Raw genomic sequence first — 25205 nt, forward strand, 5'->3', positions numbered from 1 at the left:
CCCATAGATTTTGATGCCTTCATTGTCATTTGTCTTGAGGTATTTTTTAATTTCCTTCTTGATTTCCTCACTGACCCAATGGTTTTTTAGTAGCATGTAGTTTAGTCTCCATGTAATAATTTTTTTCACATTTCTTTTCCTGTGGTTGATTTCTAGTTTCATGCCATTGTATACCACATCTTCTTTATTAATTCTTACGTTGATGGACATTTATGTTGCTTCCCTGTCTTGGATGTTGTAAATAGTACTGCTGTGAACATTGGGGTGCATGTATCTTTTGGAATTATGGTTTTCTATGGGTTTATTTCTGGGCTTTCTATCCTGTTCTACTGAACTATATTTTTGGTTTTGTGCCAATACCATAATGTTTTGATGAGTATAGCTTTGTTCTATAGTCTGAAGTCACTATCTCCCAATTCTTATTCCTAGTCCAAGTCTACTTCCACTTTTCTACGTGATTCCCCCATGTAGGATATTTCAGTTCCTAAATTCTAACTTCTGATGGATAGATTCAGTGTCGTTTTATCATGCTTATGTTTTGCACTATTGTGTGATTCCTTACTCCTGAGTATTGGTGGGATGAGTGACTTGTTTTTAATCACTAGAATTTGGTAAAGGAGATAGAATGTACATGATTGAATGCATGTAATTACGTTACATACAGTTTTAACATCAATCTTACAATAAACTCTGTATCTTTTTCTGATTTTGAGGAACCTAGAGGCCATTTTGGGTAACATATATGACAAGAAACTGAGACTCTGAATTGATATCCTGTGAGGTGATTAATGTTGTCAATAGCCCTGTGGGCTTAGATGTGGGAATTTACCCAGTTGAACCTTAAATGAGACCACAGCCCTGGCCTGCACCTTCATTGCAGACTTGTCCTAAGGAGAGGACCCAGCTTAACCATCTCTAGACACTTGACTCAGAGAGTCTGATATGATAAATGTATGTTGTTTTAAGCTTCCAAGTTATGATAATACTGTTAGGCTGCAGTAATTACTAATATACATCCTTATTCCTGTAAATAATTATTATGATATTTTGAGGGGAAATGGTTTTACAAAGTTTTGTATTCTTTAAATTCTGGAGAAACTGGAGTTCACTGCTTTCCTTATGATGCTGTTGAAAACATTTCTCCCTGGCAAAGCAGCGGAGTTTCCACTATGGCTCTGGTGTTGCTGTGGTATAGCCTGCAATTGCAGTTCTGATTTGACCCTATCCCAGGAACTTCTATATGTCGTAGGTGTGGCCATTAAAAAAGGGGGGGGAGGCAGAGCAGATAGTTTTTATTGTTGTGTGGAATAATAGGTGATACTGAATATACCAGTCTCATAATTCCCTATTAAAATTTACGAGGTTTCATGGAGTTTCTGTTGTGGCTCAGCAAAAATGAACACAATTATTATCCATGAGGATGTGGGTTCAATCCCTGGCCTTACTCAGCAGGTTAAGGATTTGGCATTGCAGTGAGCTCTGGTATAGGTCACAGACAAGGCCCAGATCCCATGTTGCTGTGGCTGTGGTGTAGGCTGGTAGGTATAGATCTGATTTGACCCCCAGCCCAGGAACTTCCATAATCCAAAAAAGCAAAAAAAAGTAAGAGCTTTCAGGCATCATGTTAGGAAAGAGAATCTGTCTGCAGTAGACTTTTTTTTTTTATTGTGATTAAAAAAAAAGATATAATAGGAAATCTACCATCCTCAGCATTTTTAAGTGTATGGCTCAATAGTGTTAAGTATATTTACATTGTTGTGGAATACACCTCCAGAACTTTTTCCATCTTGTAAAACTGAAACTCTATACCCATTAAACAAGTCCTCCGTTCCCCCTCCCCCAGTTGCAAATAACCAATCATTCTACTTTGTTTTCTAAGAATTTGACTACCCTAGATACCTCATATTAGTTGAATCATACAGTATTTGTCTTACTTCACCTGGCATAGAGTCATCAAAGTTAATTTATGTTGATGGGTTTTCCTTCATTTTTAAGGCTAAATACAGCTTAAAAATTTTTTTTATTATGAAATGTTTCAAATATAATAAAAATCATAAAAAATCAAATGTTTTTATAAAAATAGTAGATCCCTATTTTAAACTATCTAAAGCACTCTTTGGCTTAGGAATCTGAACTGGGATAATAGGATATTTAGAGTAAGCACATATTGGTAGACAAAACAGGATTTATTTTTACCATTTCTTGGGTCGATAGTTATATAACATTTTTTTAATAGAGATGACAAAAATGTTAAATATTTGAAGTACATGTTATCATCTATATAGTTGACCCTTGAACAACACAAGGCTTAGAAGCACCTCCCTTAGCCATGTATGAATTTACAATCAGCCTTTTATATCCATGGTTCTGTAGCAGCAGATTCAACCAGCTGCATGTTAAGTAGTTATGTAGTACATTTTGAATTAAAAAAATCTCCATTTAAGAGAATCCACACAGTTCAAAACTGTTGTATTCAAGGGTAAACTGTATTTTATTAAAAATTAGGAGTTCTCAGAGTTCCTGCTGTGGTGCGACGGGATTGATGGCATCTTGGGACTGCTGGGACACAGGTTGGATCCCCAGCTGGGCACAGTGGGTTAAGGATCTAGTGTTATCACAGCTATGGTTTAGGTCGCTGCTAGGGCTCAAATCTGATCCCTGGCCTGGGAACTCCATATGCTAAAGGGAGGCCAAAAGATAAAAATAAAAACTAGGAGTTGTCTTGTAGTGCAGTGGGTTAAGGATCCCACTTTGTCAGTACAGTGGCTTGGGTTGCTGCTGTGGTGCAGGTTCTATCCCTGCCCTAGGAACTTCCACATGTTGTAAGCATGGGCAAAAAATATATATGTACCATATACTATATATATGTAGTGTTTTAAAATAGGCCAGTAATTACATAAAAATACAGTTAAGTAAAACACAGAAGATATTTTTAATAAGCATATCCAGAATTATATGTCTTCATTCCTGTTGTTAACTTTTACAAAAATAAATGTCAGAAAGGATACTTTAAGAAACATATTGAGTATAGTGTCAAAATGATGTGATAAATCAATGACTTGTCATATAGCATTCCCCATTATAAATTTCATTGCACTGCTGATGGCTTCATAGAGCAAGTATAGAAGAGAAATCAAGTACAAGCTCTTCTCTCTTTTCTATTTCTCTCTCTTTTCAACTCATCTCATTCCCCCCTTACTATGCTTTTTTCCTTTCAGAAGGTAGCCACAGAAAAAAAATAATTTTAGAAGAACTAAATCACTTTCCAGGATTAATACCAAAATATATAGATGCAATTAAAAAATAGTATTAACAGATATTCTTCAGAAATATTAGAAAACAAAAAAACCCCAAAGGGAAATCCTATAATTTTATAAGATTATTTCATTTAGTTTTGGGGCCAATTTTTTAATTTTCTATTTTAGCGTGTATTCTAATAAAATATAGTTATGCAGATTTAGTACATAGACCATCACTAAATGAAGGAATAAAGTCAAATGTTGCCTTATGTTGGTTATTATAGTAATTGATTATAAGTAATATTATATGGAAATCTAATTCTCAATTTATTACCTTTTTTCAGATGATCTGCATAATTTTTGGAAATTATTTCAACCGTGTCTTAAATCATTTGGCTTATGATTATACTTGCCAACTAAAGTACATTCTTTAAAAATAAAATGTGTTATTTGGCAGGCAGCCAGCTACATAGCCATTTATGTTTTTATGTGAAGAAATAATGCAAGATATTTTCTAAGGTGGCCTCTGCACTCCAAGATTTACTCTGAAAAATACCTAAGTACTTTCCTTTGGAAATCATATAGCCTATACATACTTTATAAAAATAACAGAATGTGGGAACATGAATAACCAGAGAACATCAGAAACTATAATATTCAATATCATATGGTCATGATAGAAGGTTTCTCCCAGATATCCTGTAGATTGATCAAAGATCTAATTGTCTTTGCTGTCTTCTTACAATGACAGCCATTTAAATGGCTGTGTCTGTTAACTGCCCACTAGGTAAGTAACTCTCTAGTAGGTGTTTGGGGAGACTATTGTTATAAACGGAGACTTCAAATTATATTTTAAGGCCTTCCAGTTCTTTATAATCTAATGGCAAGTACTGTTAGGAAGGATATAGTAAATACAACTTCACTTGACATAGAAAGCCCTAGAACACATTGCGTTTCCTTTGTTTGTGTGTATATATATATCAATGTAATGGAAATAAGAGAAGTTATAGATACTAAGGAAATATGGATAATGAGATTGCTAGAGTAAGTTTTGAACTTGATTTTGGGAGAAAGATGGTTTCTGTTTGGGAAAAAGAGCAAGTGTATGGCTTGAGCCAAAAGGATAATAGGCAGTTGCCCAAACATGGCATTATTGGGTAAAAGTTCTGAAAGCATATGATTGAAAGTTTGAATCTGATGTTTGAAAAACCACTACAGGCATAGATCTTACTAAAGTTATACTTCAAGAGAGTGCTTTTTGTGGCTCTGAGTAAAATAAACTAGATGAGGAAGCAGCTATGGTGAAGCAAACTAATACAGAGGTGGGTATTAAAGGCAGTTAAGACCTGGATTTGGCCTATGGCTACAAAATTAATTTGAAATTTTCAGATGACCCTCAGGGGCTTTGTGGCTCCAACTTAGCATCCAAATGTTAATATTTAAAAATCCTTAGGGAAAAGATTTCCAAACATTTTGCCTGTTGTCATAGATACATAAAGACTGAAAGAAAATAATTCAAAGGGAACACGAGATGGCAGCAGTTATATCATATTAAGAAAAAGATAGAAAAGAACATTTGAAATTATTTTTAAAATAAAAATACATAGCACTTATTCTTTATGTGCTGTACTTTTCAGTTCAGAGATTACTAAGTCATTGGTTTCATGTTTCATAGCACATCTGAGGTTCACTCTGACTAGCATAAAAGTCTGACTCCATTACATGTGATTATTTCCTAAAATAAAGCTGTTGCTGTTTTCTGCAGATAACTCCTCCTCTGTGTTATCTGATGCAGAAGAGTTCTGGATGGTGCACATTTGTTTTAAATGTTCCAGCATTGTTTTTTCTTCTTCTTCTAGTCTTTCATCCTTCCTCATTTCCCACCTAAAAGAAAAATCACATTTTAGCATTTTTCTAACTTCCAAACTACAGTCAACACTCAGTTATTTGCAGCATAAATATGTGCAGTCACTGGTTTATTGAGTGTTTCTTGTTCTTCAATCTTTTACTCATTGCCGCTTGGGCAGTACAGTTCATAGGCACTGCTTCTGCAGTGAGCCAGGAGAATGGGAGTGAAAGTAGAATCAAACCAGTTGCACTCCAGGGTAAAGTTTCTAAGTGTTGATTTAGGTGAATTTTCTATATTCTAGATTTTAAAAATGTATGGCTTCCCAGGATATTCATGCATATAAATAATACATAGAATTAGCAATTAATAAACAAATAGTTTTCATAGTATTTCTCCTTCACGAATCAGCGTATCAAAAGCTTTAAGTTGTAGAGAAGTTCTCCAGGAAGACTTTAGCTTCAGGAAGAATACCAAACCTAATTGGATATACTTTAAAGGCAGGTCTGACTATTCATAGAAATAAGATCAAATGTGAAGTAATCAAGTTAAATCGCCCAAGAAAAGCAGCAAATTGTTAGCAAGATTCCATAGAATATGTGCTTAAAAAAAGACTAAAAACTTTCTAATTCTGGATGATTGGGAGACACAGAACAAAATGTTAGAATATGGAACTATGTGTGTATATAATCTTTCAAAGTAAATATCACAATAACCCAAGTATGGTTAATCCTTCCTTCCTTTTTCATATATGCCATCACTCCAGGACTGGCGCCAGCATATTTAACCCAGCATCTGACAAGGAGTCTCCTGAGTCTACTTCCTTTCTCTTTTCCTCACTCTTGTGTCTACCAGTCCCTAAGCCATCAACTATGATGAGCTCTCACAAAAGGATTTTAAAACCGATGTTGATACATCCTAAAAGACCCTCTGCTAGAAGGGCTTCAAGAAGATAGGATTTCTAACAAAAGACAAGCAGCTGTTTACTGAATGTTTTCTAGAAGTCCCCTTTTTATTACAGTCAGAATTCATGGATAATAAACAACCAGTCATACATGAGGGAAGGATATGAATTTGGGGTGAGACTTTCTGATTTTGTTTGGGTGGTGAAAAGAAAGCAAGGGCATTGGATTTTCCAAAGAAACCTGCTAATATGATCCCTGTTTGCACACAAGTTTCCTTGTTAGAGTGTTGTGTTCAGTATGCCCTGGCCAGGCCCAGGAGGTGACATGTGTGAGAGAAGGAAGGAAGAGTGGAGAGAAAGGGGGTGATCATAGACTCAACCTGGGTGTAATTTACATTGCTTCTTCATCCCCTGCCTGGGACTCTCCTCATCTCCCAGTCCCTTGGCTGGATCCAAGAACTACTATTTCTGGCCATCTTAGTTTCTTCATATATTCCCATATGGTCAGAGTAAGGTCACTGGTCATATAGCTTTTAATAGCAAGTTGAAAGATTCAGAGATTTTTTTATCATCACACCATTCAAAGTCATGTCACAAGGGGCAATGCCCCCTTTTTGAGATTTAAAATTTAGCCCACAAGGTTATCTTATACTCCTTTCCTGGAATTTTAAAGATAAAAAACATCATTACCCATTTTATATAGGTGAACTTGTGCACCATGAATTTGCATGTTGAGTTGAACTTTGAAGCAGGAAAATATTAATTACAGAAATTACTTATACAGCACTAACTATGGGCTAGGTGTTGTTTTTAACACTTGACACAATAATCTTTCAATTCTTACTACAAAATTATTATTCCCATTCTACAGAGGAGTAAACAGGCACAGAATGTTAATGTCCCTTGGCCAACTATCTCTGGATTGAAATCAGAGACTTCAGGCTCTGGGGTTAGCTTATAAATGCAATATTAACCATGTTTTTAAAACTATTTTACAGGTATCATTAATCACTGTTAAAAATAGTATGAACACTTTGTTTCCTGAAAAATGTTACCAGAATTGGGTTAAATATTTTTTTAAAAAGAAGGACTTTCTAAAATTCATATATATATACTCAAAAAGAATTCCAAATATGAAAAATTAGATTTGCCTTTTTTCCCATGTAAAGTGCTAATATTGTACTGAGTAAATGAATTATGAATATCAACAGAGCAAAGTATGTAATATGCACATAAATATTTTGATCATTGTCTCTACTTGTGAAAACTGAAAGCACAATCTCTCTCCTTCATTAAAAAATCTGTATAATTAATGTAATTTAAATGAATTGTATATGTAATAGAATCTAAGATAAGGAGTTTTTTGAATCTTCATGACAATTATAGGTACTTCACAACATAATGAGCCGTTAGTAATTAATGATCTTAGGCAAAGTTATTTATCTACCACAGCCTTCTTGTATTTGCTTTGTGCTTATTAAAAGGAAATCATTTCTTGAGCAGATAAGAAATTACAAAAAAAATAGTAAAATTATAACTACATTTTCTCTAATAATTTTACTTATATTGAATAAAAACATTAGGGATTTGAAATGTATGTTTAATTTTCACAAGCATTGTTATATTTCACGTTTATAAGTTCTTAAGTTTATGATTCTGTTATAGTTTTAAGCTTTGTTAACACATTGTAAAAACAAGTTGGTTCTATCAAAAATATTGGAAGAAAAAATTATCAATTTGTTAGACACAATTAACTGGGAAATTTGTTCCCTAGTTTCCTCTATTATAATATTTAAAATCTGTAATGAAGGTGTGTCCTTACAGAAACCAGAAAATGTCCAGTGTATTCTAGTTTTCCCTAAAAAGTATTATGAATTGATTATGTTTCCGTTTTTCCCGTCTTTGGTAGCCTGCTCTCTTTCACTGTTGATAAATTCCCCACCTGCCTACTATGAAAAAGAACTGCAACCTGACCCCCATATCAGCTGGTGGCAGTAGATATCTTGTGTCTTGGGCACCAATGAGCAGCAAAATCCCATGAGACCTCACTGATCTGTATCATAATCTTAACTATCTTCTGGAATGTACCTCATCTATATGGCTTCTTGGTGGGTAGATGTGGGAGCTTGGCCTATCCTTGACTAGGGGTCCCTTTTCATCCAAACACAACAAGGAACCTATAACCTGGGCTGAGATACTCTCAGAAAACCAGCGGTTACAACCTTGTTCACAGTACTACTTGGATTGACTTAAGGGTTTCTCAGCCTTGGTGGGTTTTCCTGGTTTTACACATTCAGATCTAGGCCTGCTCTTCTGCATGATATGTGCATGTCAGCTCTTACTAAAGGGCTTTACATGTATTGGACCATGGTCTAAGACCTTTCTGTTTCTGCTCACCTGTTGAACCGTAGTAGATGTGGGATCTCTAAAATAAGACCATGAGGGGTACAAAAAACAGTCACAGATCAGTGAGTAACTGTTCTAGTGGTCAGTTGGTAGAATTTTTTATTTGGGGGCCTCTATGGATAACTGTTTGGTAGAGCCTGTGTCCTTGCTAGCATGGGTCCTGACCCTCACAGAAGCAAGTCCTGGAGGAGAAGGGGACTTAATGCAGGAAGAGCAAATAACAAGGGGAAAGATGAGGACCAGAATGTGGAGTGTAAATTCTCTGAGACATTTTCTATGCCTTCTTCTAGGAGAAAAACATCTAAAATCTGTGAACTCAGAAGTATCCTGATGAAGAGCATGGGCTCTGGAATCACTCTGCCTTTGGCTTGAATCCAGACCCTTCACATGGAATCACCTCAGGCAAGTTTTTTAACCTCTTCTGTACCTCAGGTTTCTCATCTGTAAAATGTGGTCAAGATAGGCTGGTAGAAGCACAGCCATGCTCATTTGTGTATGTATCACCTATGGCTGATTTCACTCTGTAATATCAGAGTTTAGTTATTGTGAATGAGACTGACTGAGACCATCTGTCCTACCAAGCCTAAGTTATCTTTTATTTGGACTTTTATAGAAAAAGTTGCTGTACACTGTTCTAGAATGGTAGTTCTAACTGGGTTGATACTGCCTTCCGGTGGGGGATGTGGAAAGCATTTTTGGTTGACACTGTCTAGGGAGTGTTTCTAGAATCTGGGGAACAGAGATGGTAAACATCTTTAATATACAACAAACTTAAATAGTAAAGAGTTGTCTTCCTGAAAAGTCAGTAGCATCCTTGGCGAGAAATATATGCTCTAGAATCTCCAAAATAATGTTGAAGCACCTGCACTTAATTTGTGATTTTAACTTAAATGGTTTTAATATTTCACTGCTTAGAATATTATTTGCTGAAGAGCAGAGATTTTGAAGCCATGTGCTGGATTTAAATCCCTTACAAGCTGTGTGGCCTTGGGCAAAGCAAATGTTGTGCACTTCAGTGTCCTTATCAATAAAATGGGAATAATGGTGCCTGCTTCACGGAGTTGCCTTGAGAATGAAATGACTAGGTACATATAAAACACACAAAATAATGCACAGTTCATAGCAAACACTCAATAAGGGAAAACTGTCGTTTTTAGTCTCAGGATTATTTTGGCATATTGGTTAAAGTTACCAACTGCAGAAATCCTGACTGTGGTGGTTTAAACAAATAGGGGTTTATTTTTCTCACATAATAAGAAATCTAGAGGTGAATAACTGCTAGCATGAATTAAGTAGCTAGACAACAGCATGGCTAATATCTCTGTGTTTTCTTATCCTTTACCTCATGTTTCCAAGATGGTTATTGTAGCTTCAGCATCATATCCTTGTTTTGAGGCAGGAAAGAAGAGAAAGAGCTATGCTGCACCTGACTCATTTTATCAGGGAAATAAAACCTTGCCCAGATTCCTCTCAGCAGACACTGGAGCCATTTTTCTAGGTTTGAATTCTGACACTGCCTTTTACTGGCTGTGTGATATTGGGCAAGTTTTTTAACCTCTCAGTGCCTTAGTTTTCTTATTTGCAAAACAGGGGGTGCTAGGAGTATACATCTTAATGCATTATTGTCAATAGTATGTGAGCTATGAATTCATAAAATTATTTTATGAGACTCTACTTATATAAGTGGGTTCCCTAGAGCTCCTACCTTGATGTTATATCTCATGCCTCATGTCTTTCACATCATTGTATCTCATAAATTTTCTTTCTTATAAACATATGGGTAAAATTAAGTTGCTACATAGGACATGGTTTTATTCAGTGTGCAGTTATGCATTTCTGTGATCATGCTGTCATTGCCTCTTGTCTTTCATGAGGGAGACATTTCATACCAGTTCACTCTGTTCAGGCCAGTACAGCCCAGGCTATGTTTGTTTTTCTGTAACCCCTTTGCTGTATTTTTTAAATATAGCCTATGATGATGGCATTTGATCATATTACCGGCATTTCTCCTGAAACACCAATAAAACCCTTGAAATATAAAAATATAACTTTACAAGCCTCCTGATTTAATGTTATCATTAAACATTTATATATTACTTTATATTTACAAAGTGCTATATAATTATTTATTAGTTAATTGTACTGTTAAACCATCTGGCTAAATTAATGATTTCAAATTGTCCTACCAGTTGGTAGCTGAGGAATGAAAAGTGAAGTCATACTGAATTTTATTCTCCTTAAACAAACCTTTCTGTCCTCCTCTGCACAATATAGTATAGACTGGCTTCAAATGGAGGTTCAAATCAGAGGGGAAAAGGTATCTTTGTTCTCTTCTTCCTTTTGTCCTATAAATGTAGGCTTCCTTCAGGATTCAGGCCTAGACCAAATTCTGTTCTCTCTTGGAAGGCCCCACATCTAGTCCCACATATTCAACTGTTGACTCCACATCTGTAATTCATCTGTCTTGCAAACAGTAATTCAGTATCTTAAAACATCATCAGACACAACTTAGAATAGATTTACAAGGAGATCCTGCTGAATAGCATTGAGAACTTTGTCTAGATACTCATGTTGCAACAGAACAAAGGGTGGGAAAAAAATGTAATTGTAATATATACATGTAAGGATAACTTGATCCCCTTGCTGTACAGTAGGAAAATAAAAAATAATAATAATAAATAAAAAAAGAATTAACTGAAATAAAATCCATAAGAAGTTTAAAAAAATAAAAATAAAAAAATAAAATAACCTAATAATCTAGTAAGTAAAACATTTCTCTGCATTCTGAAAGCTGTACTAACAAATTAATGGAATCCAATGTCAGGGTGGGGGTCAATGGAACCTTCAATCTGTAGCCAGTTTTGTCAGAAGCATAGGTGACAACCTGGAACTGCTGCTGGCATCTGAAATTGAGAGGCACAGGGTAATCTTGGAATGAACCCTTAACCTATGGTTTCTGAGACTACCCTAGGTAGTCTCAGAATTGTGTTGAACTATGGACAACCAGTTAGTGTCAGAGAATTACTTGGTGATATGGGGAAAAAAGAAAAAAAACTCCACACATTGGAAATGTGTGCAAAATCATATGTGCTCATGATTTCTTTGCCTGAACAGTGCAGTAGTCCCCAGATACTCAGAGGTCAAGCCTCACACCACTGCTACACCAGACCTTCAATGACTGACATGCCTAGAGAGTTTAAAGCCTTAGTGTTTTAGTTAAGTAGTAGTTGTATTTAGCTCCCACCATCTCTCCTCAGGGAGAAAATAATTTTCCTTATTGTCTTCTAACTTATGTTATCCCACATTTGCATGTTTATTTTTCCATTTCATTCACTTGAAATGCTTTTTCATTTCCTTGAAACCCAATTATTCGTCAGACCCACACCGTATCCCACCTCTTTCATGAATTCCTTCCCAACCACCTAACCTTCATGCGATTATCCTCCTTTGAGTCCTAGTGTCAGCATTATTTTGGTAAATTATCACATATTAGTTTATTACTTCAGTTACTTTCTTGAGCAGTTATTTGATCATTACATTGTATATCTTATTTTTCAAATACATGTGGTATCATTTCCTCTATACTTGCAGTTCCTTGAGGAAGACTTTTATTTTATTTTGTTTTATTTTATTTATTTTTGCTCTTTAGGGCCACACTTGTGGCATATGGAGGTTCCCAGGCTAGGGGTCTAATCTTTTACTCCAATTTTTTTCAAAGAAGATATTTCAAATAGCAAACAACATAGTGCTCTGTACACTATAGTATGTACACTTTACTCACAAAATATCTGTTGATTGCTATGTATTAGAAGCCTAGGAATGGCCATGTTATTCATAGGTAAATTGAAGAAATAATAATCTTTAACCACAAAAAATAATCTCACCACAATTTTGATAATAGATGGTATCTTGAATAAATATTGCTAAATTGCTATTTGTATGAATGATAAAAATGAGTGCTCTAGTAGCCTTAAAATTAGTCTCCTCATCCTTAGTTTCTTTATTACTAGTTGATTCTTAAGGTCTTAAATTCAATGATCATACCAAAAGACAACAACTTCCTATAAGTTCATTCATTTAGTAATCATCTCAGCATTCATTTGAAGAATGAGATAGTGATATAAAGAAAACAAGACATTCAATAATTCATGATTTTGGTGCCACACTAGTGTTTTTCTTGTATGTGTATTTTATTTTTAATTGCATTATTATTTTAAAATATTGAAGTATAGTTGATTTACAATATCATGTTAGTTTCAGGTATATGGCACAGTGATTCAGATGTAGACAGAGTGGTAAATAGATAAATAGATATAGATACAATTTTTCAGACTATTTTCCTTTAAATGTTATTATTATTATAGGTGATTACAAATATTGAGTATAGTTCCCTGCCCTATACAGTAGGTCCTTATTAGTTATCCATTTTATGTGCTGTGTTATATGTTAAACCCATCCTCCTAATTCATCCCTCCCCCAGTCTTTCTTTCCCCTTTGGTAACCATAAATTTGCTTTTTATGTCTGTGAGTCTCTCTCTCTGTTGGAAATAAGTTCATTTCTATCCTTTTTTTTTTTTTTTTTTTAAGATTCCACATATAAGGGCTATCATATGATACTTGTCTTTCTCTATCTGGCTTAGTTCATTTAGTATGATAATCTGTAGGTCCATCCATGTTGCGTGATTTCATTCTTTCTTTAGGGTAATATTGCCACATCTATATCCATTCATCTGTTCATGGATATTTAGGTTGCTTCCATGTCTTGGCTATTGTAAATAGTGTGGCAATGAACACTGGGGTGTATATGTTTTTGAATTCTGGTTATCTCTGGATACATGCCCAGGAGTGCAATTATAGGATCATATGGTAGCTCTATTTTAGTTTTTTAAGGAACCTCCATACTGTTCTCCATACTGGCTGTACCAATTTACAGTCCCACCAACAGTGTAGAAGTGTTCCCTTTTCTGTACTCTCTCTACAGCATTTATTGTTTGTAGAATTTTTGGTGATGGCCATTCTGACTGGTATGAAGTGATACCTCACTGTAGTTTAGATTTGCATTTCTGTAATAAATTAGTGATGTTGAGCATCTAGTCATGTGCCTTTTGACAGTCTGTCTGTTTTCTTTGGAGAAATGTGTATTTAGATCTTCTGCCCATTTATTGATCGGGTGGTTGTTTTTATATTGACCTGGATGAGCTGTTTGTGTATTTGGAAGATTAATCTCTTGTCAGTCTTATTCGTGGTTTGGAAATATTTTCTCTCATTCTGTGGGTTGTCTTTTCATTTTGTTTGTGGTTTCCTTTGCTGTGCAAAAGCTTTTAAGTTTAATTAGGTCCCATTTGTTTATCTTTGTTCTTATTTTCATTACTCTAGGAGGTGGGTCTGAAAAGATATTGCTCCAATTTCTGTCATAGAGTGTTCTGCCTGTTTCCTTTTAAGAGCTTTATAGTATCTTGTCTTTTAGGTTTTTAATCCACTTTGAGTTTATTTTTGTGTATGGTGTTACAGAGTGTTCTAATTTCATTCTTTTACATGTAGCTGTCCAGTTTTCCCAGAACCACTTATTGAAGATATTTTCTTTTCTCCTCTGTATATTCTTGCCTAATTTGTCATAAATTAGTTGATCATAGGTTTGTGGGTTTATTTCTGGGCTTTCTATCCTAGTCCATTGATCTATATGTCTGTTTTTGTGCCAGTACAACACTTTTTGAATGACTGTAACTTTGTAGTATAGTCTGAAGTCAGGGAGCTTGATCCCTTCAGGTCCATTTTTCTTTCTCAGGATTGCTTTGGCTATTTGGGGTCTTTTATGTTTCCATACAGTTAAAATTTTTTTGTTGTTGTTCTAGTTCTATGAAAAATGCCATTGGTGGAGTTCCCATCGTAGCTCAGTGGTTAATGAACCCAACTAGTATCTATGAGGAAAGGAGTTCGATCCCTGGCCCTGCTCAGGAGGTTAAAGATCCGACATTGCTGTGAGCTGTGGTGTAGTTTGCAGACGTGGCTCAGATACAGCACTGCTGTAGCTGTGATGTAAGTGGCAGCTATAGTTCCAATTCAACCCCTGGCCTGGGAACCTCTATATGCCACAGGTGTGGCCCTAAAAAGACCAAAAAAAAAAAAAAAAAAAAAAAAACCAAAAACCACCATTAGTAATTTGATAGAGATTGCATTGAATCTGTAGATTGCCTTGGGCATTATAGTCATTTTGGCAATATTGATTTTCCAATCCAAGAGGATGATATATCTTTCCATATGCCTGTGTTATCTTTGAGTTCATTCATCACTGTCTTGTAATTGTTAGAGTACAGACATTTTTTTTTTTCCTTTAGGTAGGTTTATTTCAAGGTATTTTATTCTTTTCAATGCAGTGGTAAATGGAACTGTTTCCCTAATTTCTCTTTCTGATCTTTCATTATTTGTACATAGAAATGCAATAGATTTCTGTGTATTAATTTTGTATGCTGCAAATTTACCAAATTCATTGATGAGCTCTAGCAGTCTTTAGGTAGGATCTTTAGGATTTTCTATATATAGTGTCATGTCATCTGCCAACAGTGATTGTTTTATTTCTTCCTTTCATATTTGAGTCCTTTCTTTTTCTTTTCTGATTTCCATGTCTAGAACTTTATTCAAAACTATGTTCCCAAGGAGGAGGGGAAGAAGTGGGATGGATAGGAGTTTGGGTTAGTAGATGCAAACTATTCCATTTGGAGTGGATAAGCAATGAGGTCCCACCATATAGCATGGGGAACTATACCCAGATTCTTGGGTTAGACCGTAATGGAAGATAACATGAGACAAAGAATGTGTATATATGTATGTATATATATGTGTATGTATGTATGTATGTATGAATGACTAGGTCACTATGCTGTACAGCAGAAATTGACTCAACACTGTAAATCACCTATGCCCTAACAAAAAATACTGTTGAATGAAAGTGGCAAGAGTGGATATCCATGACTTGTTCTGATCTTAGGATTCTCTGACCTTTTACCATTGATAATGATGTTACCTTTAGGTTTTTTCACATATGCCCTTCATTTTGTCAAGGTAGGTTCTCTATATGCATACTTTCTGGAAGTTTTTTTTTTTTTAATCAGAAATGGGTGTTGGATTTTGTCAAAAGCTTTTTCTGCATCTGTTAAGATGATCCCTTGGTTTTTTGTTAGTGTGGTATATCACACTGATTGATTTGCAGGTATTGAAAAATCCTTGCATCCCTGGGAAAAATCCTACTTGATCATGGTGTATGATCCTTTTAATGTATTGCTGGATTTGGTTTACTAGTATTTTGTTGAGGATTTTTCCGTCTATGTTCATCAGTGGTATTGGTCTATAATTTTTTTTGTGTGGTGTCTTTGTCTAGTGTTGGTGTCAGGGTGATGATGGCCTCATGGAATGAGTTTGGGAGTATTCCTTCTGCAATTTTTTGGAATAGTTTTAGAAGGATAGGTGTTAACTCTTTTCTAAATATTTGATAGAATTCACATGTGAAGCCATCCAGTCCTGGACTTTTGTTTGTTGGAAATTTTTAAATTACAGTTTCAATTTCAGTCCTTGTGATTGGTCCATTCATCTTTTCTATTTCTTCCTGGTTCAGTCTTGGGAGATTGTACCTTTCTAAGAATTTGTCCATTTCTTCTAGTTTGTCCATTTTATTGGCATATGGTTGCTTGAAGTAGACTCTTATGAACCTTTGTATTTCTGTGGTTACAATTGTAATATCTCCTTTATTATGTTTAATTTTATTGATTTGAGTTCTCTCCCTTTTTTTCTTGATGATTCTGGCTAAGAACTTATCAATTTTGTTTATCTTTTCAAAGAATCAGCTTTTAGTTTCAGTGATTTTTTTTCTATTGCTGTCTTCATTTTTATTTTGTTTATTTCTCCTCTGATCTTTATGATTTTTTTCCCCTTCTGCTAACTTTGGGTTTTGTCTATTCTTTCTCTAGTTGCTTTAGGTGTAATATTAGGTTGTTTATTTGAGTTTTTTCTTGTTTCCTGAGGCAGTCTTGTACTACTATAAACTCCCTCTTAGAATTGCTTTTGCTATGTCCCAGGTGTTTGGATCGTGGTTGTTTTCATTTTCATTTGTTTCTAGGTATTTTTTGAGTTCCTCTTTTATTTTTTCAGTGACCCATTGATTATTAATAGCATATTGTTTAGTCTCCATGTGTTTGTGTTTTTTGCAGTTTTTTTTTCCTTGGCATTGATTTCTAGTCTTATCATTTTGTGATCATAAAAGATGCTTGGGGAGTTCCCATTGTGCCTCAGCAGTAATGAAACTGACTAATATCCATGAGGATATAGGTTCAATCCCTGGCCCTGTGCAGTGGGTTAAGGTGTTGCTATGAGCTGTGGTGTAGGATGCAGACGTGGCTTGGATCTGGAGTTGCTGTTGCTGTGGCTGTGGTGTAGCCTGGCAGCTGCAGCTCCAATTGGACCCCTAGCCTGGGAACTTCCATATGCCATGGGTGTGGCCAGTAAAAAAGATGCTTGAAAACAATTGCAGTTTTCTTAAATAAATGAGTCTTGATTTGTGGCTCAGAATGGGATCTATCCCAGAGAATTTTCCATGTGTTTGAGAAGAATGTGTATTCTGCTGCTTTTGGAATGGAATATTCTATAAATATCTATAAATGCATTAGACTAGATGGACTTAATAAATATTTCGTGTTTCCTGTTGCTTTTCTATGTGGATGATCTGTCCATTGCTGTAAGTGAGTTGTTGAAGTCTTCCACTATCATTGTGTTATTGTTGATTTCTCCTTTAATGACTGTTAGCAGTTGCCTTATATATTGAAGGTGCTCCTATGTTGGATGCATATATATTTACTACTGTTATATCTTCTTGGATTGATCCTTTGATCATTATGTATTGTCTGTCTTTGTCTCTTATATCCCTCTTTATTTTCAAGTTTCTTTTGTATAGTATGAGTATTGTTACTCCAGCTTTGTTTTGATTTCTGTTTGCATGGAATATCTTCTGCCCTCTTACTTTCAGTTTATATGTATCCCTAGAATGAATATCTGAAATATTTACAAAACAAATGGTCTGTAGTAGCATACTGTAATGTAATTTATTTTCCAGCATAACTAATATACTTTATATATGTTTCAGCTGAGGACTTAAAATATTAACAAATATTTTTTGCATGGAAAATATTGTTAAAGTTTATTTAAAAAAATCTAAGTCAGAATAACATTATACAAACAGCAGATAAGTAAGACAAAGAAACAAGTAAAATAGCAGGCCTCATATATTTTTGCTTACAGGGAGACCTACTCTGAGATTCTAATAAGAATCTGAGCACATGGTAAGAGGGAACACTTATCTCAGTGAATGACTTAAAAGTATTAAGCTTGGGTTTGAATTAACTAGTATCTAATATTCAGTAGTTCAATTCTATAGTCATTTACTGTACATATAGCACAAGGCAATGAGTTAGGTGGTATCAGGTATAAACAGACCTACAGGACCTGACCTCATGGAGTGAACAAGCTAGTAACTGGGAGATAAAGCATGTGTACAGGTAACTGCAATAGAAGGCAGAAGGTAGTGATGCTATGAAAAATACAAACAAAAGGACTAGGATAACAGAGAGGCCAAACCTCCTTATAGGAGGGAATACTTGAGTTGGATATCAGAGGGTGAGAAAGATGGGGCTGGGGCCTGTGAAGGCCATAGCCTAATCAAAGGCATGGAAATGTTCAGATGGAACATAGCATGCCCAAGGATGAGATGTGTTAAGCAGTGGTGGAAAGAAGCAAGCATTTCACTTAAATGTGGATCAGAACTTATTCACCTAAGAAAAAGTGGTTTTCCAGTTTCACTAGGCATTCAGAATCACCTTGGGGAATTCCTGTTAAAATTCCACTTCCCAGGGTCCCAGAGCTTTGTCTGCAGGAGGCTGAGGTCTATCTGTGCATGTGCATTTTCAAAGAGCACCCTAGACCACACTTCAAGAATCACCTATATGGGGCTTGGAAAGCAATTGTTCAGGACATAGAATATATTTTCAGGTATTAGAACTCTTGTGTGTGAGTTGGGTTAATTTCAGAAACTTTGTTTGGCTCAGCTTATGGCACTAAATACTTTCTCTAATATAAAAGAAATGAATTCTAGGGTTCCTGTTGTGGCTCAGTGGTTAACGAACCCGACTAGCATCCATGAGGACGCAGGTTCCATCCCTGGCCTTGCTCAGTGGGTTAAGGATACGGTGTTGCCATGAGCTGTGGTGTAGGTTGCAGACGCAGCTCAGATCCTGTGTTGCTGTGACTATGGTGTAGGCTGGCAGCTATAGCTCTGATTGGACCCCTAGCCTGGGAATCTCCATATGCCACGGGGGAAGCCCCAAAAATACAAAAAAAATAAATAAATAAAGAATTCTAAAAGGAATATTGATAAAATTTAATCTTTCTTAAATACCAACACACAGAAAGTCCATACTTCCACTTGCAAAAAATTTCTCTTTTACCAAAAAGAGTATTCAGAAAATAAGCTGAACAAGCCCAAGCCCAAGAATTCTGCCACATTTGCAGTGTCTGTATTCAGAAACAGCGTGAAACATCAAAATTTCTGCACATTAGTAGGTTTGTGTAGAAAAGAAATTTAAATAAGAGATGAACTATGCTGTGGGGTGGTACAGAGGACTTGTATGTAACCTAACCTGTCAGTATTAGGTTGAAAAGGAGTGTGTTCATGCTTACATAAATCTCCATGCTGCTTTTAGTAATTAACACGTGTAAAAATCTTAGGAAATTTTTCCGCAAGGGTAATGCCTCTCTTTATAATTCATTTTTCTTCTAAGCCTTTTTAATGGGGGCTAGAATCCTCCAATATGAATCACATTCTTGATTTTTTTTGACAGCATTGCCATATTTTCATCCTTTTGGTGTTTCTTAATTTCAGACTCTGCATTTTGACAGCTCAACCCTGTTGATTAATGCCTTGTAGGAACCCCTATATGGCCTGCCTGTTAGCGATCTAATTTTGTGCCGGAATGCCTGGGCTGGTATGTTGAACCGATTCACCACCCAGGTGGCTACATTTGGACTAAATGAGCTGTGAAGGGTTTCATCTTTGCCCATCACAGTCTTCCTTAGCGGAGCCCCACAGTATGCAGCCACTGCTCCGACATGATTTGTCACAACCCATCAATAGAAAATAAATTATTGCCATTCTCACTTGTCAATGGGCTTGTCTTCACTTCAGCTGGCCTAATGATTGGAAGCTCAAAGGGAACATTTCCCATCTTTGTAGAGCATGATTATGACTGAACGCACTGCTCCCCTATGCATCTTGGCCAGTAAAAACACGTATGGAAAGCAAATTAATTGGCTGTTTTGCGCCAGTGATTAGAACATTACACTTGAAATCTGCAGAAACGGGTATTAGGCAAGCAAGATTAGGTCAGTTCTGACTTTTATTTGCTTAGTGCAACATGATTAGCAACTGTTTCATTCAAGGTTAGTGCACTTGCTGCTGCAGAAAAAAATCTTCATAACATAATGATGCTGCATACCTTTAAGCTGATAAGCATGTTCCAGGCAGAAATCAAAAATCTCTTTGGGAAGGAAGCAAATGAGGATATGTAACAGGGAACTCATCAAATGGCTTTAGAGTCATTCTGATGTCTGGCACTTTTAAAAATTATATTCCTAGGAAACTGGTTCTGCAAGCTGTATTTGCAGAGCGTGGGGATGGTAATTGTGTCAGTTCAGGAGACAAAGAATAAAAGGACCCAAGCAGCAAGATAAAGTAGAAGGTGACACCTTTCAATGAACTAGCTAAAAATGAGCATGCTTGTAAATGAAAAGAAAACTCTGCTTTCTTACAATCAACAGTAAGAACAAGAAGAGCAAAAGATACAATGGCAGGGCATCAAATTAGACCCCATAATTAAATTCAGAGATGCAGTAGATCAAAGAGGAAATGGTATTCAAAAATTGGGTCTAGGGTGTGGATCTGATTTCTTGGTTAACAGCTTTGCCTGGAATATAATGACAAGAGGCTTTATCTAACAGAATAATAAACAAAGATGTAGTGTACAAGTAAAAAGAATGCCTGACATTTTAATTATTTTGAATATGACAGTGTTTTAGACTTTGGCCGCATCTCCAAAACTAAGAGATTTTTATCATTGCCCTATCTTTTCTACCACCACCCAGGGTTAAGTTTTAGCTGACTTTGACCTTTGCCACAGAAAGTGACACCTGTGGCTTAAAAGCACTAAAATGCCTCTGTTTAGTATCAATGATTCAAATGCAGAGAAGTTTTTCCCCATATCATAGATGTTTTGGTTTGCCAAACTCTTGGTATTTTCTTTCACCTTCCTTTCCTGTCTTCTGCTGTTTAGCAACATCAAGTTCTTGGGCCTCCAGGTCACCTCTGTCACCTGGATTGTACTCACGTCATCATGGCAAATTCCTCCTTTCACATAGTTAGTGGTCCTTGAGGTTCATTTATCTTCATCCTGTACTGTATTTCCAGTCTCCTCTATTAAGAGTACACTGGGTCTTTTATTTCTCTTTCCATCTTATTTTTGGACTATTCAAGGAAGACCTGTCTCCTGTGTCTCCCGTATATTTTGTATGCTATTTTGGGCTCTACTTGTAACTCCTTTTTTCTTTCTTGTCTTTGCATTTTTCACCCTCCCCACCTCGGTTCCCCCCCACCCCAAGTTTACAAACCCCATTCCCTACTGGATCTCATCTGCTCACATTTCTTCCAAGTGAACATTCTTTATCTTCTTTAATTCCTGGATCATCATATTTCCTTAGGAAGTATATCTCTAGCTGTATTCTGAGATATGACTGTGCATTTTATGCATATGCACACACACACATAAAAACTGATATCTTTTTAGAAATTATGCACTCATACCTGAAGAAACACTGGGAAGTTAGAGATCACCTTTTATATAAATAAATACACAGTTATTACTCTGCAGTAACCCATAAGTGGTATTTGTTAGCCAGTGGCTACCTTTATCTGTGCTACCTATACAATGATTGGTGTCAATACTAGAAATTTTTCTTGTGTGATTTCAACATATACTTGTGATATTTATTATTTATTAGACAGCAAGGATTTACACTACATAAATCTCCCATGGATTTGTGGTTTAAAAAGAAAATTTTAAACACAAGGTAGTCTTGTTTTTCTCAAACTTTTCCCAATCGAATAAGCAAAAAGGTGGAACTCTACAAAGTGAAAATGAAAAATCTTTTCTCTTGAGTTCCTGTTTATACATTATTCCTAATTAGAATTATGAAAAGTATGCAGGGTCAAGATTGGGAAACAATGTCTTATAAAATACCTGCATCAAGGATTTACAACGTGCAGGTCTATGTTGAAGAGACACCTTGATCAAGAAAAGCAAAGGGTCTGAGATTTTACCCTGCTTACAAGCTAACAAGATAGCCTGCAGTTTTATAAACTGCTGGCTAAAGACGCAAGGCCTGCTCTCAAGTCTTTGCTATATTGTTCCTAATCTGGAGTGACTTTCCCAACTCTGTATTTCAGGCAGCACCTGTACTTTTGTGATCATAGCACTTACCATGCTTGACTGCCTTTCTGTTTGTCTACACATACTACTGGAAACTCCAGGAGGAATAAGAATTGTGTCTGTCTCCTCATACAGAGTACCAAGATACCTAGCACATATCACACTCTCAATGAACATATTCCTTTTTTTTCTCAATGAGTGTATTTCCTAAAAGCATGAAGATTTGCATAAATGAGTGAGTGAATAAACAAACCACCCATGTTTCCTATAGTTTCCCTGCAACTAATGTAATGCATGGAAAAAAGAGGCTCTTAGAGATAAGACCCTTCCCTTCCTTATAAGTAATTGTGGATATATTTGAAAAGAGATGGAAATTAAACCTTAAAAAAAAAAAAAAAAAAGAAACCCTTCAAAATAGACTCTTATTCATTGAGGCAAACATATGACCTAGGAGAAGTTCATCCTGGCCTTGTCACACTTCAGTATTTTTCCTGATTAGCATCACTGTCTCCTCCCCCAGTCTTTTCCCTTAATTAGATACCCAAGTGCTCCTGCTGAGCTTAGCTGCCCAGAGCCCTCCACCCTCAGAGAAATGGAGAAATGGGCCCTGGTCCTAGTCCATCTTTATGCTTGCCTTAATCAAACCTCACTTTTCCTCCTCTCCTCCTTCACAAACATTAGAACTGGCTAAGGTCCTAATGGCTCCTAGTGGCTTAAGGAATTATATTAGCATTCTAGGAGTTAAGATGCCTCAATTCGATTCAAAGATAACAGTAAATACTCAAGCAACTGTGACAAGCTAACTGAGTTTTAGGACACCCTTCAAGGCATAATCTCTAGTCTTAATTCTGTCCCCCATGTTTATGTGCAGGCCTAGCATGAGTTTTGACAAAGAAAAATCATTAAAACACTTTGAATTATAGGCATGAAGTATCATGTTTGCTCAAGAGGAGGGTAAGCTATGTAAAAAGGTTAAAGTGACTTCTTTTTCTATTGAGGAATTCATTAATGAAATACAATAGGTGAATAATTTCAAAGATTAAGAGAACAGAATTGAGAGCTTCAGGGAGTTCCCGTCGTGGCACAGCAGAAACAATCCAACTAAGAACCATGAGACTGTGGGTCTGATCCCTGGCCTCACTCAGTGGGTTAAGGATATGATGTTGCCATGAGCTCTGGTGCAGGTAGCAGACATGGCTCGGATCTGGAGTTGGTGTGGCTGTGGTGTAGGCCAGCAACTGCAGCTCCAATTGGACCCCTAGGCTGGGAACATTCATGTGTCTCAGGTGCAGCCCTAAAAAAAGCAAAAAAAAAAAAAAAAGCTTCAGAAAGGCAACTTTTCAAGTTGTAGAAAGCGCTGAGTGACAATTATTCAGGGATTCAGAAAGCAAGATGGGATGACAGAGAAGGAAATGGAAAAGGATCAAAAAGGACAATCAATATGCTGTGGGTGGGTGCAGCCATTTAAAAAAATGGCAGTGAAGAAGAGATAAGGGCAGAATGGAAATTTGAATTTACTTCCAAGAGAGAACAGAAGCTAATGAAAGTAGTGAGAAAGCTGGCCTGGTGCTCCTGAAGCAGAAATGTTCATCCACCAGGTACATTTTACACAGGCCAGAAGAGAGGTCCATACAGGCAGCCTAGCAGGGTGAAGGAAACACCACCGGCTGTGGAATGGAGAAAAGGCATCCAAAGGCACCAAAGAACAAAGAAGATTTGACCTGACTCTTAGTGTGAGGGTTGTGAAGAGTCATATATTTTTTAAAAATGATAAGCTCAAATGGAGGTATGTTTTTGTCTAGAGCTAAATATAAGATGAAGACAGATTTAGGAATTAAAGTCCCTTATATTTTTATTATTGCTAATCTCATTTACCTAAGTAGTCTACTTGCTGTCTGTATTTCTCTTCTAATTTTCCCTGCCTAATCTTCCTAAAAGCTATTTGATTATGTCATTCTAATTATTGCTTTATTAGTTATCTTTTGTGGGTCTCTGCCTTATCTCCCATTATTTACGGCCTTGAATCCTTTCCTTCAGCAGCAAACTTCTTGAAAAGGGTGGGATTTACCGCTGAACACTTTTCCAGTGGCCACAGCAGTCTACCAGACCTAAGTCAAGAACACTTTTTAGTCCTAATCTCATTTGGTCTCCAGCATTTGAACTAGTGAATTCTTATTCTTTCCCGAAACTCTCCTCCCCCTTGCTTCCCTGCTCTCTTCTTCCCAAGTTGTCTTCCTTTCTACCCAATCAGTCCCTTAAGCTCATCCTCCACCTGACCCAATTATCACCTCCTGTAAACCCCTAAGTGTCCAGAGGACTCTCACAACCCAGATGTCCCTGATAAACTCCAAATCCATATTTAGAACTCTAGCTACTTCCATCAAAATGAACTCAGATTCAGTGTCCAAACTAACATTTGTTAGCTCACTGCTGCTTCCCAACCCCATACTGGGCTCCTCTGTTGGGATTTTGGTGTGTGAAGGGAAGACAGGTCAGTTCATCCAATCCAAAAGAGGCTCTCCCAACATGCTTTGTTTAGGCTGGTCCAGGACCCCCAATACATCACCTGAACATTAATCTGTCAGTTTGGAATTACAGATCAGCTAATTTATTTGACCCTAAGTCGGTACTGATTTTAATTGTAAGGAACTAAGAATTAAATGTTTAAGGAAGTTCATTCTGGAAGCAAACTGAAGGAATTTAGGCCTAAATCTGAAAACTCAGTTGGAGACTCTGGGGATGAGAAGGGAAGTATTAGCAGTGCGAATAGAGAAGGAGGAATATTTGTGGAAGACATGCTGAGAGCATTGTTGGTGGAGCCAGTTCCATTCATCTGGAGTAGAAGATATGCTTAGTTGTGGCTATTTAGGCCTTTTGACTTAGCTTCTAACACTGTCCAGGAGGAATAAAGCCATTCATTTGAGGTAGTAGGAGATAAAAGGTAGTGACTGCCTCGTTTTGGAGGACCCTGGGCCAGGCCTGCCAGCCTCCCATTCACACCAGATGGCTTGGTCTGTCCTGAGCAGATTAAAGTAGACCCCTCTTGGAGCTCTATTTAGGGAAGTAAACTTTTATCTCCACCTTTTCACTTCCTCTTCTTAGAAAAGGTTCACACACGTTTTCTCTAAGAACTTCCCTATGCAGGAGTACAGGCATACCTCCAAGATATTGTGGGTTTGTTTCCAGACCACAGCAGTGACACAAATATCACAATAAAGTAAGTCACAAATTTCTTGGTTTTCTGGTGCATATAAAGTTTATGTTTATACTATACTGTAATCTATTAAGTA

At 36.4% G+C, this 25205-nt stretch overlaps 1 protein-coding gene across 5 annotated transcripts in view; it reads right to left on the reverse strand.

Moving 5' to 3' along the window:
• KIAA0825 (KIAA0825 ortholog) overlaps window positions 2909–25205 on the reverse strand; it is a 356819-nt gene continuing 334522 nt past the window's right edge. For all 5 annotated transcript variants that reach the window (XM_021085379.1, XM_021085381.1, XM_021085380.1 and 2 more), the window contains one exon: window positions 2909–5123. In XM_021085379.1, the coding sequence (XP_020941038.1) occupies window positions 4958–5123 (166 nt within the window). In that variant the 3' untranslated portion in view covers window positions 2909–4957. The remainder of the gene's footprint in view (window positions 5124–25205) is intronic.

Source organism: Sus scrofa, chromosome 2 (assembly GCF_000003025.6).
Source record: "Sus scrofa isolate TJ Tabasco breed Duroc chromosome 2, Sscrofa11.1, whole genome shotgun sequence".
Lineage (NCBI taxonomy): Eukaryota > Metazoa > Chordata > Mammalia > Artiodactyla > Suidae > Sus > Sus scrofa.